This window comes from Manis javanica, chromosome 7, assembly GCF_040802235.1.
Source record: "Manis javanica isolate MJ-LG chromosome 7, MJ_LKY, whole genome shotgun sequence".
Classification (NCBI taxonomy): Eukaryota; Metazoa; Chordata; class Mammalia; order Pholidota; family Manidae; genus Manis; species Manis javanica.
In genome coordinates, this window is record NC_133162.1 from 15,276,346 (window position 1) to 15,290,235 (window position 13,890).

The following is a 13,890-nucleotide window of genomic DNA, read 5'->3' on the forward strand; positions in this document are numbered from 1 at the left end:
AGAAGAAAAAGGAAAGAAAAATAATAAAGATCAAGGAATTCAGCTTGGGAAGAATTCTTAGGATTTTGTAAATCCTTTCTTCCTTTTCACCTGACCCCAAACTGATCACTGTGGAGTACATTTTCTAATAATGTGTTTTTTGTCGTTTCAGCCTGTTTCTACAGACTTCGCTCAGTACAGCAGCTATGGAGACGTCAGTGGAGGGGTGCGAGGTGAGGCCCCTGTGGCTGGGCTGCTAATGGGAGGCTAGACCATCACAAGTACCCTGGCTGTGTTCATGCTGTCTTACAGCCTGAAGCAGGGTCACACCTGTCCTCTGTGAGATAATGGCACACTTATGAAAATCACCAAGGGTCTCTATTGAATTGAGACCATGGGAAAGAAGTTTGTAAGAATGGATTCATTCTCCTACTATGTGCTGAGCACTCGGTTAGACACCTGGAGGTGCGGTCATAAGCACGATAATGCTTTACCTTCAGAATGCAAATGGCTCTGAGGGACAGGAAGAAAGGGAGAGAGGGCATGAATGATCAAATGAAGAGAGAAGCTCCGTGTGGTAAATGCTGTGCTCGGACATGCAGAGAGAAGGCTGAAGCACCTTTAGGGTGCCAGGGAAGAGCTCCACGAGAAAAGGCAGTTTTGGCTGAAACTGGAGCAGGCAGTTCCTGGCTTCAAGGGGGCAGAGGGGCAGCAGGTGCAGAGACCAGAGCAGGGACAGAGCACGGGTGACTGGGGAGTGTTTGGGGGGCTGCAGTAGGATGTAGTCTCTCTGTTAATGTTTCTGTGCTTTTCTGTTCTTTCCCTTCTGATACTTTCTTTTTATTTCCTCTCCAGACTACCAGGTATGGACTACTCTCTTTTTCAAGTGGGCCACACAGCAAAACAGCCATTTCCGATCCAGACATGAGCTGCTGTTCCAGGGAAGGGTTTCTGTTGAGAACATTCTTCTGCAGGCCGATCTGTCTAAGCATTAGACCATGGATGTGAGGGGCCATGCGGTGCATGCATGCCTAAGCTGGCCCTGCAGCCTGGGGGTCACGGCGTGGACCAGGCCAGGTGTCAGAGGACTCTCTAGCTCTGGCCTTACATAGTCCTCTCTGGGGTGGAAGGGGACCAGCGTCAAAGGTCTGTCCATATACAGCCTTTTTCTTTGACTTATACCCACTCAGTGCCTTAGGCCCTCCCCTCCTTTGTGCGGTCTCAAAAGAAAAGAAACTCTTGTCTTAGCCAATAGGAAAGAGCTGCTCTGGTACCGTTCCTCTTTTCCTAGAACCCGAACCTTACAAAATTATCATGGAGAATGAGAAAAGGAAAAAAATGCAAAGTAAACTAAGATTAAAATAAGAAAACAATCAGAGCCTTGGCAATTTCTTGATATACCGTATATAGATCCTTGAATAAATAACACAGGGATTAGAGATGCTGACCCCCTGCACAGTCACAAATCTAAATAAAACTTTTTTGACTCCCCAAAAAGTTATCAAATAGCCTGCTGTTGATGGGAAGCCTTACCAAAGACATAAACAAGTAACACATATTTTGTATCTGTATTATATACTGTATTCTTACAACCAAGTCAGTGAGAGAAAAGAAAATGTTTTTCTCAAATTGTCACCAATCTCCAAAAGAATTTCCCACATAGTTACTGAAAAAAATCCATGTCTAAGTGGACCCAGTTCAAATCTATGTTGTTGTTAAAGGGCCAATTGTCCTTTCATGTGTGAGTCTAAGTTGGGGATTAGTCAATAGTTACGGAGCTGGGGTCTTTTCCCAACTTAACTATAAAAGAGCAGTAGTCCCAGTATCCATGCTCTTATTCAGCAAGGATCTTATTTAGAATAATTTGTGATAGTTAAGATGACCTACTTTGAAATGGTGGAGAACGTTTAAGACCCAACAAGGAGGTCTGGGAGCCCACAGCTCCCCACGCTGGGGTATGCCCCTCCTTGAGCCGCCTTCTCTGTTGCAGACGCTCCTGGATGGCCACATGTCTGGAACAAGAATGGACCGGGGAGTATCCATGCCCAACATGTTGGAACCAAAGGCAAGTGCAGCTCCTCTGCTCTCTCCTCTCCTGAGGGCACAGCAAATGGGGCACGACCTGAACCAGAGCTCATCTGCCTTCTCACCATGTCAGGGTTGAGGCCCCTTGGTGCCAGGCTGGTACATTAGGCAAGCCATGTTGCAGAGCCCCTTGGCAGTCAGCTGGCTTTGCTACACCCGTCAGCAGGTGTAAGCCCTCTCTGGGCGTGGTGCTGCGCACGCACCGTGAAGGACCAACACATCTCTCCTATGACCTTGCTATTAAGTCAGCCCACTGCGGTGAGCACTACAAGGCATGCCCAGTGCCCATGGAGCGATTACAGACCACTCCAGAGAGGGTGACCAATGTGTCCCAGTGTACCCAGGACTTCCCCGGTTTCAGCACTGAAAGTCTTGCAACCCCAGGGACCTCCTCAGGCCTGGGAAAACTGGGACACTGGGTCACCGTAGCTTCAGAACATCACATTGCAGCAAAGGTGTGCAAGGGCTCTGCTCCCTGATGAGCATAACAGGCTTATTTCAGTGTGTCATCCCGTCAGAACACTGCCTCTGGGCCTGCCTACTTGGTGGATTCCTGAGCCAGTCCCAGAACAAGATTGTTGAAGCGTCCCAGTATTATCTGGCCAGATAAAACACGCACTCGTCATTTCAGTGCCTCTCAACTTTCACCTTCAGTTTATATTCTTTCCCTCAACAAAGCCCCCAAAGGCACAGCGCTGTGTGGGTCGTGGTGGGGAGTTGGGATGGTCTAAGAACCTGTTCCTGGCCTCTGGAAACTTGAGTGAAGAGCACCCATAACTCAGCTGCTCTATTAATGATGTCTTAGAAGCTCCACCTGGGGAGTCCTGCGTATTAGCTAAATTTTCCTTGTTAATAAAATGGACAGGGATGTTCTAGAAGAGATGTTCTTCTTTGCTTCTCAGATATTTCCATATGAAATGCTGATGGTGACCAACAGAGGGCGCAACAAAATCCTGCGTGATGTGGACAGAACCAGGCTGGAGGTAAAGAAAAAACTTTTTTAAAATCCGGTGCCTGTTGTAGATCCCTGTGCATTTCCCCCCAGCTTTCCCCTAAGAAGTGTTTCAGTGAAGGCAAAAAATAAAAACGATTAACCCCAAAGTGGAGGTAGAACTAAGATAACTGTGGAGGAAAAATCCGAATTTATTCTAAGAGTGTGGTAAAATCCTGAAGACACAGCCTGATCTTAGCCCTTCCCTTTGGAAACTTGGGGCTGCCGGAATTACGGCTGGTGATGTAGAAAGGAGTCTCCTTCCCCCTTCGGATGGCCCCACATCGTCATCTTCCCCGAGCCTGGGCTGAGTTCGCTGAGGCGGGGGGTGAGGGGGTGGGTGAGGGGGGAAGCGTTCTGTAGACGTCTATACCGACAAGTGTCTCTTGCCGTCTCCACACTCCTTGCTAAAGAGTCAGCTGGCTACACATACCCAAGACCTTAGACATGGAAGGCTGACCTTTGTCCTCCATCTCACGGTTTTAATTAAGAAAAATTCTGGCTGCCAGTCATATAAAAAAAAAAACATTACTTTTCCCTGACAAAAGGCAGTACCTTTGTATGTGCAGTCAGCCTGGCAGAGAATAAAGGCTCCCGTATCCTAACGGAACTTTCCTAGGAGGAATGACATATGGAAGGTTTTCCTCAGTCGACCAGGCAGCCACCTGGACTCCTGACACTGAACCAGGAGGAAGCCCCAGGACCACCCTGGAAGTCTCTCTCTCTCTCTCTCTCTCTCTCTCTCTCTCTCTCTCTCTCTCTCTCTCGCTCTCGCTCTCGCTCGCTCTCTCTCGTCTTCTCATTGCTATGGTCCATTTTCCCTACATCTTTTCCACATCCCGAGGACCTGAAGGGGACTCGCCTCCAGCATAATGAATCATCTCCCTATGTCCCATCGCCGTTCAGTGTTAGAATAATCATTAATACTCTGCCAGCTCTTTTGTCGGGGGCGGGGAGGACACCCCCCTGGCGTGACTAGTTAAGGACCTACTGGGTCCAGTGCCTGCTCACAAGCCCCTTCCATCATGCTGCCTAGCTCTTCAGAATGAGTACTGGCCAACTGGAAAGCCTCGCTCAAGGCCGTGCACACGGCCAGCCAGACTGACCACTGTTCTTTTCTCCCATCACAGCGCCACTTAGCTCCGGAAGTGTTTCGGGATATCTTTGGAATGTCCATACAGGAGTTTGACAAGTTACCTCTTTGGAGACGCAATGACATGAAGAAAAAAGCAAGACTTTTCTAGGTCCCACGTGTAGACGGCAAATAGAAAAAGGGCTGACGATGGCAGTGACACATAGGATGCTGTATTAAGGCTCAGCTCAAGTGGAGAATTTGCAAGCTACTGTCCCTCAGCAACAAGCAAAAGGGAAAATCTGATTAAAACACCCAAGAGCCAGATATTGGGCTAGCCAATGGCAACATTTGCCAAGAAGCAAAGGGGTAGAAATTTCTATGTTCCCACACTCGACAGCAGTGTTCACATGTGACCTTTTCACGTGACCTTATGTACCCAACAGGAGCTACTTCTCTTGTTTTCCTTTAACTGTTGTCCAACAATAGTGCTGACTGTATGGATAAGAGCCAGCAAGTGCCCTTAGGATGCCACATGGAAAAAAGCAGTTGTAATCAATTCCAAAGTATGAATCTATTTATGCTGTAGCACTGTGGCTGAGAAGGAAGAGCCTGAGGGACACATCCACGTGGTTGGTGGCAGCCCCTTTGCATGCTCCTTTCCTCACTGCCTGATGCAGCCCTGCCTGGGCTCCAGCAGGGTGGAAGTCAAGAGTTGGGGAACCCGGCCACTCTGGTAGAGTGCACTGAACAGCAGCCAAAGTAATTTAAGGCAAAGAGAGGAAAAGGGAATGAAAGGAAAACATCCCTTAACTCATTTTCTGCTGCAGAGAGTGGGCTTCATCCTTCCTCCCCAGCAAGGACAGGCACTGTCTCGGGCCCCACCACTGCAAAGACGGGGGAGGGAAAAACTGTCTCCTGACCAGCCCAGTTGCTCCCTGTTAGATGGTTCTCACCCAGGGGCCGTAGCTCTCTTGGCCAAAAAAAGACAAAGTTCTGAGTCCTACCAATGCCAGTTCATCCACCCTGCATCCCCTGCTTGTTCCCCAGCATCCTCTGAATCCGAGCAAGCCCATGCTGATTTGGGTTTGTTTTTTTTAAGGTCTTTTTTAGTAGTAGGCTAAGGAAAGGCATGTTTTTGTCTTTTAAATCTCTGCAACACCAAGGTAGATTGCTTCAGAGTGATTTAAAAGGAAGATGAGCCTTTTCAGCTTGCTTCTTGGCCTAGCTCTGTTGACTTCATGGGTATGTGTGTGTGTGTGTGAGAGAGAGAGTGTGCGTATTTTAACTCATCCAGTGTAGTTTTGAGAATCTGCATGTGCTCTTAAATTTCATTTCTGCTTGAATATTTGTCACGCTGTGCTGCAGCTTGTAAGGAGCATTTGCACAGGTGTGCATGACTCAAAGGTCTAGAGTGAGGCTAAAGCACATCTTCAGCCTGGCGTCCTTCACGGAAGGTGTTGGTATCAGAAGCCAGCATACCCCATGACCAGTGCAGCTCAAGGCAACATCACACTGAAGACCACAGACCTAGTCGGCTGTATGTGGACACCAGAGCATCTCAGCAGAGTCCTCAACCCCAGCAACACGAGTTTCAAACTGGAGTCTAGGATTTCACCAAAGCTTGCACGTCAGACCACGCCATGATCCCTGAGAGCTCTGGTCAGGCCTCAAACAGGATGTGAGTCAGATGAGGGGGAGTATCTCCTTCTCCACACAGAGGAGGATGTCACATTTATTCTCATGCTTTGGGTTCTGCTTAGGAATTTAAACCCCGTTTCAAAGGCAAAGGAGAAAATGTTTTAATTCACCTGCATAGGCCACTAGTAAGAAAAGCGCAGAAATTCTTCCTGCTGGTACCAAGTATTAGAAGTAGTAGAGCTGACACCAATGGTGAAAAGCAAATAGAGTTCTGACTCTGTGCTGCAGACCTCTCACTCACGACACTCCGTCAACTGGGTCTGCAGCGCGCACCGTGATTGTCTCCTGTAATCCTCCTGTGCTCTTTCCCAGGAATCTAAATTTGCCTGTCCTTCCAGTGCTAGGCATAGAGTGTTTGAGGCCTGTTCTCACAAGAGAGAGAGAGAGAGAGAGAGAGAGTGTGTGTGTGTGTGTGTGTGTGTGTGTGTGTGTGTGTGTGTGTGTGTGTGTGTTGGACACACTGACACATTTTGCAGCTGATTCTGACGGGGGCAGACCTGAGGAGACCAGCCCCTCCTTCGATGGAAGTCAGGCTGCATACCAGTGGCCCCCTGCTTCATTCGCAGTTTCCACTGCCCCATCTTGTCTCTGGCCTCTCCTGCCTTGGTGGCCTCCACACCATGCCTACATGTAGTCCTTGCTCTGCTCTGGCGAGGTGTGAGGGGTGGGGACCATGGTGTACCTCCAGGTTTTCCCTGCTGCAGTCAATGCCAAGGACCGCCTGATGGGTCCCCACGCTAGCTGGGACAGGTTTTTTGTTATGGGGATAATAAAGGTTTTCATCAGTTAATGAGTTATGACCTGTGCACATGCAGATCAAATGTCAGTGTAATAAAAGCTGCAGTGATAGTTAAAGAACTAAGCCCAAAATCTATGCCCACTAATGAAAGGTCTACCTTTTTTTGTATCTTTTTAATTCAGTTCTGCCTTCAATTTAGAAGGGGTGAAAGTTGCTTTCCATATCAGGTGTATTAGCTAGTTTACGCCAAGAAAAGGTCAGTAGCCTCCTATCTGCAAGCAGAGCGCTCTGTGCTCTGGGGAGGGGGCACTGGAAGCCATAACGCGGGGTGGGCCGCCCAGCAGAAGGCTCCAGCTGGAGGGATAGGTTGTGGAGCAACCTCTCCCTACCACCCAGTCTAATGTATGGGCCATTTTGTTGAACTGGGCTCAGCATGCTTGTCCTCAAAATATCCAGACCATTGCATAGGAGATCAGGGTTCTCTGCTTGCACCCCGCCTGCACTACACATAAAAATTGCAGTTGTTAATGCCATCAAATTAATGGGGATTGTTCACTCCGGGAAAGGAGTTAATATATGGCAAGCTTCCCTGGTGCACACACAAAGGGCTTCACTACTTTTGAGCCTTGAGCTTGCTTGTGATTCTTTAATCACACACTGATTGCATGAAATCAATATGAAAGAGTGCTTCCATTAAAGTTCCTTCCAGAGAAGCCAGGATACCATTTAGTCTTCCTCTGTGATTTAGGATGAGCCGTAAAGAGCATTTGGAAACTTCTACAGCTCACTATGCATCTGCATGTTGGTGTGGTTCAGTTAGGAAATGTTCTCAAAGTGACTTCTTCAACAACTAAAGATAAACTGCCTATTCTCTGAAACCTCAAACGGAAAAGCCAGAGTTAGCTTTTCTCTCAGTCTGGTTATGTCAATCAACTCTGCTCAGAGAAGTCTTGCTGGAATGTTTATAAAACTTAGACCTAATTTCTTTACACTTTAAAGCAGACACCTTTTTCTAAAGAATTGCTTCTCAGATGATTATGTAAAATATATACGCTTTTGCAGGTTTAAAAAATTGAAACTAACCACTTTTGACTAGGTAAGTCTTTCTAGAAACTCTTTAAAGCAAACCTGGTGTTGGCATTCTGCGTGTCAAAGGGGCGGGCAGCCCCTGCAGGCTGTGTGAGCCCTCTTTCTGTCATGAAAAATAGTGGAGGGAAAATAAACTGTCTTCCACCCTTCTGCATCCTCTGAAGCAAGCTCAGTTTTTACAAATCACTTTTGTATTTCTGGTCATTGCTTAATCTACTTCCTAAACCAGCCTTGATTTTATTTCATTTTTAGAACTCTCTTCTTTTGACAAACCAAGTGTTTGTCACTATGCCCTAAGATTCACTCATTAGCACTCCTTTCTGAAGAATGTTCTACTCAGAAAAAGAGATTACTTCAGGTTTGAGATTTGCAGGGACACCACCTTATGGTGAAGATGGACATTAAGGGAACTACCTAACTCGTAATGAAAGAAAGAGAAACTTTCACTTTATCATTTTTAAAAAAAATCACTGTCTTCCCATGTGCTGCCCAGGAAGCAGTGGGGGAGATGATGACTGGCATGGCTTCGCATATGGATTTTTGTGTTTTATTTGGAAAAGGATAATTTATGGCAAACTCAGAAAGGGAGGAGGTCAGTTTACACTGAAAGAAAGAAACTTTCTAAACAACATACGTGTACACAGCAAAATTAAACAAATCCAACATTTCCGAAGCTTAGTGTAATTGAGTGGCAGTTGTGATTAAATAAAATTCTTCCCCAGAGCGTCTGTCTCTCCCAAGAATGAAGATCCCATGGGTCACTTTCTGAGCCCATTCACCGAAGGTTGATGAAGACGACGTGTATACACCGTCATTCAGAAAGGTGGTAACCACTTAACGATTGTACATGCATCTCTCTCTTCAGTCTGGAGGAGAAAATGACTGTCCATAAAATTGACATTCTTCTGGGGTTTTATGTACAGGCCTGTTGGGTAATAAATGTGTGTGGTTTCTGTGAGTTGCTGACAGTCCTACATTGAAATTCTTGCCTTTTCATTTTAAGTTGGGTTTCATGGAATTTTTTTTAAGTGTCAGAAGGCATACAGTCTTCCTGCCTTCTCATCCCTTCCAGAAATATGAAAGCAAATGTTTGGAAGAACTGCTGTTTCAAAGATGTGTCGTGTCCCTTGTGAAAGTGAGTGGGTGTCGGTCTGCGCCCAAGTCCCGCGTGCTGGTGTGCAGAGCGGAGGCGCCCGGCTGGTCCCCGTTGCTGTGCGTGCCTCCCAACCTGCTCCGCGCTCCTGTTGATAGCAGACTTGCCACTCCCCTGCAGCTGTAATCCGCGTCCTGTTGTACTCACAACTCAGTGAATAAAGTCTGTGCTTTATTCCTAAACGCCTCCACGCCACACTTCCTTTCTTGTTCCCCTGCTCGCTTTGAAGGTCCACCCGGTTTGAAAAAGTGTGAGCCCAACATCCAATAACCACGGCAAACTCGGAAGCAAACCAAAGCTTCAGAGATGCGTTTTTATCACAGGCGAAGAGGGAAATGCAACAGATAGCAATATTCCAGGACTATTTGTCCAATAATTCAGACCATATTAACCAAGTTGATTAAAGAAAACATTTTGTAATAAAGCTGTTGCACTATACGGGTCTAGCTGGTGTTTGATTTTGCTGGGGACACTGAGCAGTGACAGTCTCATCGTTTAGGTAAGACTGGGGATTTGAGGAGGCCAAGAGCTCTGAACCACCAAGTGTGTTGGCCATTTTACTAAGAAACTACAGTGCAATGGGAGGAAAAACATCTTTCACACTTTGACCTCCCCTGCATTATCAAATTGCAAGTGAAAGAAATCTTCCAGATTTTGATTTGCTACTTATCTTCACTGCCAAGATTGGGGGCCTGCTAGAAAATACAAGGAGGTACTGACATTCCAGATGGCCTCCTCTAGCCGTGCCGTTCTGTGTGTGTGTATCAAGCCTGTTGTGGTCGTTTGGGCTGCCAGTTTGGGCCGCTATAACAGAAGTCCACAGACTTGAGTGGCTTGAACAACAAACATTTATTTCTTACAGTTCTCAAGGCTGGAAGGCCCGAGATCAAGATGTGGGCCATTCTGGTGTGTGGTAAGGGCTTGCTTGGGTGTGCAGGCAGCTGTCCTCTCCTGTGTCCTCACATGGTGGAAGGAGAGGCAGGAAGCTCTCTCAAGTGTCTTACTAGGGTACTAAGCCCATCCATCCTCCATGACCCTGGCAACCTAATCATCTCCTGAGGGCCCTGCCCCTTAGTGCCATCCCTCTGGGTGTTAGGATTTCAACATACACATTGGCGGAGGGGACACAAACTACAGTCCATAGCACCTGTCCAGGGGCCAGTCACACTAGCATTCACGTGGACCCTCACCTCAAAGCTGGAGACAGGTTACTCTCGAGACAGCTGGCACGTGTAGTTCACCTGTACAAAACAGGTAGGAGGCTCCAGCTGGAGGTCTGTGTTCTGTCACTTCTGCCTTCTCCAGCGCCAGCATCTCCATGTTGGTCCATAGTTAACCACAGCCAGTGTTTATGCTCAGTCCTTACCTTGAACTTGCCACTGTTGACCATTTCACTGAAAGCTGACTCTCCGCCTCCTTCCGTGGCCAGCCCTCACACACACGCAGCAGAGCTCACAAGCCTCTGTTGGGAGTCCAACCCTGCCTGACCCTCAAGGCCTCGCCCGCCCTGTAGCTTCCCCTCCCACAGCGCCCCACCTTTGAATCTTCAATTCAACCCTTCCAAAACACTGCAGATTCCCTGAACTGAACATACCGTGCCCTCTTCCCACTGCAGTTTTGCCAATGGCGTTAATCTTTCTGTACAATGTCCAACTTTTCCAAGAGGCGGAGCACCATGAGGATCTGGCCCCAGGGACAGTAGGTAATGGCAACTTTATTTGTAATCAGTTGCCTGAAGCTCTTTGGAGTTACCCTGTGAATTCCCATGGGTTCCATTTGCCCTAAATCAAAGACAAGTCTCTAAGAGCTCCCTTGATGGGCCCAGCCCAGCCTGCCCCAGTAAATTCTGCGCAGGCCTGTGGTTGGCCAACACATTTGGAGCTTCTCAAGTGCTGCGAGTACTGCCAGCTCTGTGTGTGTTTCTGCTCCTCAGCTGAACTGTAGTGAGATGCTCCCTACATGGAAATCCAGGCTTTGTGAACCGTGTCCCTCATGACAGCCCTACCAGATGGATAATTGCTGCTCCACTGTACAGGTGAGGAGACTACAACCCAGCGGCTAATTATACATGATCACTCAGCCAGGGAACATCAGAGCTGGGATTGCCCAGTTCTGTCCCACTTCAAATCCCATTTATTTTCCTCCACATCCCACTGCCTGTGCGCCTTCTGAAGGCAAGGACTGTATCTCCCTCTTTCTAAATCCCCCAGGGCGCCCTGCCCAGAGTGGGTTCTCAGTGTGGAACTGGCCAGTTCCCTTCATGTGGCCATGAGCCCTGTTACTACCACCTAGGTACCAGCTGTGAACAATGGTTAGGGGGTACTTACTAGCTGTGTGTCGTAGGGTCAGTTATTTAGCCTCTGTAGGCCTCAGTTTGTTCATCTGCAAAACAGACAAAATATTACAGGAGATGGTTGCTAAATAATAAACCATGCTAAGCACCACACAGGACCCAGCACATAATTCCTGACGAGGAATTAACCACTTAGACTTGAAGAACCCTGTAAACTCTGAGCCTCAGCTTCCTCATCAGTGAGTTAAATACCTGGTCTGACTATCTTACGGGGCTGTGAGGCCAGACGAGGTAAGGGTGGGAGCTCAGAGACAGGAAAGCGTTTTGTCAACAGCTGGTAGTAGGAAATGAGGGTTTCTTGGTAGTATTTTAAACAGTTTAAAGAACTTTAGCTTTTGTTCTGGGATATTCCACTACCTCCCCCCAACCCCTAGTCTTTATATGAATACTCCAGCATTAAAACAAGCCCACAACTTCTTTTATATGCTTCAATAACAACCTTTTCTTTGTCCAGTAATATACTAAGATAGAAATTCTCTGAATAGTTGCCAATAGTTAAGGATCGAAAAGTCCATAGCGGTTGAGCACAGGCTACATGGTCAAACTGCCTGGATTTTCATTCCAGCTCCACCAGTAATTATCTGTTTAGGGACAATTTGCTTAATGTCTCTAAGTGTCAATTTCCATTTCTATAAAATAGGAATAACAATAATACCTACCCCAAATAGTTATTGTGAGAATCACTTAGAACAAGACGTGGCATAATACAAAATGAACACTCAGGCGTAAGCTTTCATGAACAAAGTTGCTGCCGTGTAGTAAGGACTTAGCCCTGGCCCAGTCCTGAGCTCAGCATACTCATACTTCATTTCATAGCGCTCCTTAAGCCAGCCCTCCACCCCCAGCTCCCCAGCTAAAAGCTCAGCATGTGGACAAATGTCATGAAAGGAAGGACTTGAGTGTCCCCACAACGCTAGCCAGCCAGGGTGGCAGGCTGCTCAAAATGGAAGCATCCATACGTGCCAGCTTGGGGCTCAGCTCTTCAGAGGCGTTTTAGAGCTGTTGGGCCCCAGGTTCCTGGGTGGGGAGGATTTCCCTAGCCTGCTTGAGGTTTGCTTAGAAACACCACATGCAGAAAGAGCTGAGACTCCATGAAAGATGGCCTTGGTTCCAGAAAGATCTTCCCAATTGTATTACTTCAAAACAAAGTCAGCAAAGGCTGAGCTGCCAATCCTCACAGAATCCGAGGACATTTCCTTAGTTCCAGGGAGCCACCAGTCCTGCTCAGCCCCTCCTGTCCATCCCTGGGGGGTTCCTCCTCCCCATAAAGCCAAACAGCCTTGTCTGGCTGTGTCACCAACCCTGCCCTGCTGGCCATGCCCATTGTTGGCCGGAAAGCCTTGGGAAGGGTGGAGACTTGGTGCTGGCAGCTTTTGAGCAAGCCCAGGGTGGTCAGAGGATCAGTGCCCAAAGCTTCTGGGAATCCCAACTCCAGACTGGAGGACCTGCCTCCACGCCCTGACCTCCCTTCTCCCAGATGAGGCCAGGACTCTGACCAAAAGGGCCCCTTCCCCTCCTAGAGCCCTCAGGGGAGGGCCGTAGTGAATCCAGCTCTTAAGAAGGGTCTAATATGACCACATTTATTTTACTTTCCAATCTCAACTGGATAAAAATGCTCTCCAGGGCCTGCCATTTCTGCCATTGTACTAAGCACAATAGCAGCCCCTGGGGAGGCTTTTCTGTATTTATATGCACTGTCCCCCTGCTGCTACCTCTTAACTCAACCCTTCCCATCAGTTAAAAAGAAAAGTTGGCTTGGGAAAACTTGTCCTTCAAAGCAGAGGCTGTTTCTGCTTTGCCCTTAGCTTGTGTCAGTGGCGGGCCCTCCCAGAACATCCCCAAGGGCCTGAAGGCAGGGCAGAGCCTGGGTGGCTTCCAGACTCAGCCTGGGAATCAGGCTGGAGGGTACTGAGTCCAGATGAGAAGGAAAGGATGACTGGTGGTGCTATGATGACAGCAGCTAACATTGTCTGAGGCCTCCGTGTGCCTGGTATGGGGTAAAGTACTTTTCTACAGATTACTGTGCTTAATCTGCAAAGCAAAAACCCAGGACAGAGGGGCCCACCGGCAAGCAGGTAGGATTCTAGCCCCCTCCCATCAAGTCCAAGAGCCACATTCCTCCTGAGGCTGTCACAGCCATCTGGGGTCTCCATGTGAGCATGCAGTTTTCTAAGCCTTGCCCAGAGGACCGTCCTTGCAAAGACAAATGCCAGCCTTTCTTGGCAAGGTGGAGTCTGGCCATGAATAACATTTTGTTCTAAACTGGACGGATGCTGGCACAGAAAGAGTAGGTTCTTTCGTTCCTGCTATTGTGTGAAAACATACGCTTCAAAGTTAGAAAATGTCGATGGCATTTCCCTTCAGAAGTGCCTCCTTGTGTCTCTTGTGTCAATGGCTATTCCCTTCAGATAGGAGCAAGGTTCAGCTGGATTCTCCTGGTTACAAAAAAAAAAAAAAAAAGAACAATTACTCTTCTCCTCCACCTAAAAACAAACTGTTTTGGGCAACTCAGAGTAAATTGCTGGTATTTGTTAATCATTCATCAAATGGCTTCCACTGGATGCAGGCGCTTTCATACGCTTCACCTCTGACCTCTGCCAGCAACCTTGTCACCCCTCGATGTACGATGATCAGAGGCCGCCTGACTTGTCCAAGCCCGCACGGAGAGTTTGGGGTGGAGGCAAGCAGATCTGGACCCAGGCCTAACTGTAAAGCTCAGGCTTCGGTT

The 13,890-nt window shown here is 47.8% G+C and overlaps 1 protein-coding gene across 22 annotated transcripts in view; it reads left to right on the plus strand.

Annotated features, from left to right (window-relative positions):
* Window positions 1-8,995, plus strand: part of ABLIM1 (actin binding LIM protein 1) — a 288,553-nt gene extending 279,558 nt beyond the window's left edge. For 10 of the 22 annotated variants that reach the window (XM_073240363.1, XM_073240358.1, XM_073240360.1 and 7 more), the window contains 2 exons: window positions 152-212; window positions 835-1,935. In XM_073240363.1, coding sequence (XP_073096464.1) covers window positions 152-212; window positions 835-974 — 201 coding nt within the window. In that variant the 3' untranslated portion in view covers window positions 975-1,935. Of the gene's footprint in view, window positions 1-151; window positions 213-834; window positions 1,938-1,969; window positions 2,045-2,966; window positions 3,048-4,185 lie in introns of those variants that run through there. The other 12 variants (XM_073240365.1, XM_073240364.1, XM_073240369.1 and 9 more) reach the window with 7 other exon arrangements.
* Window positions 8,996-13,890: the final 4,895 nt, after the last annotated feature.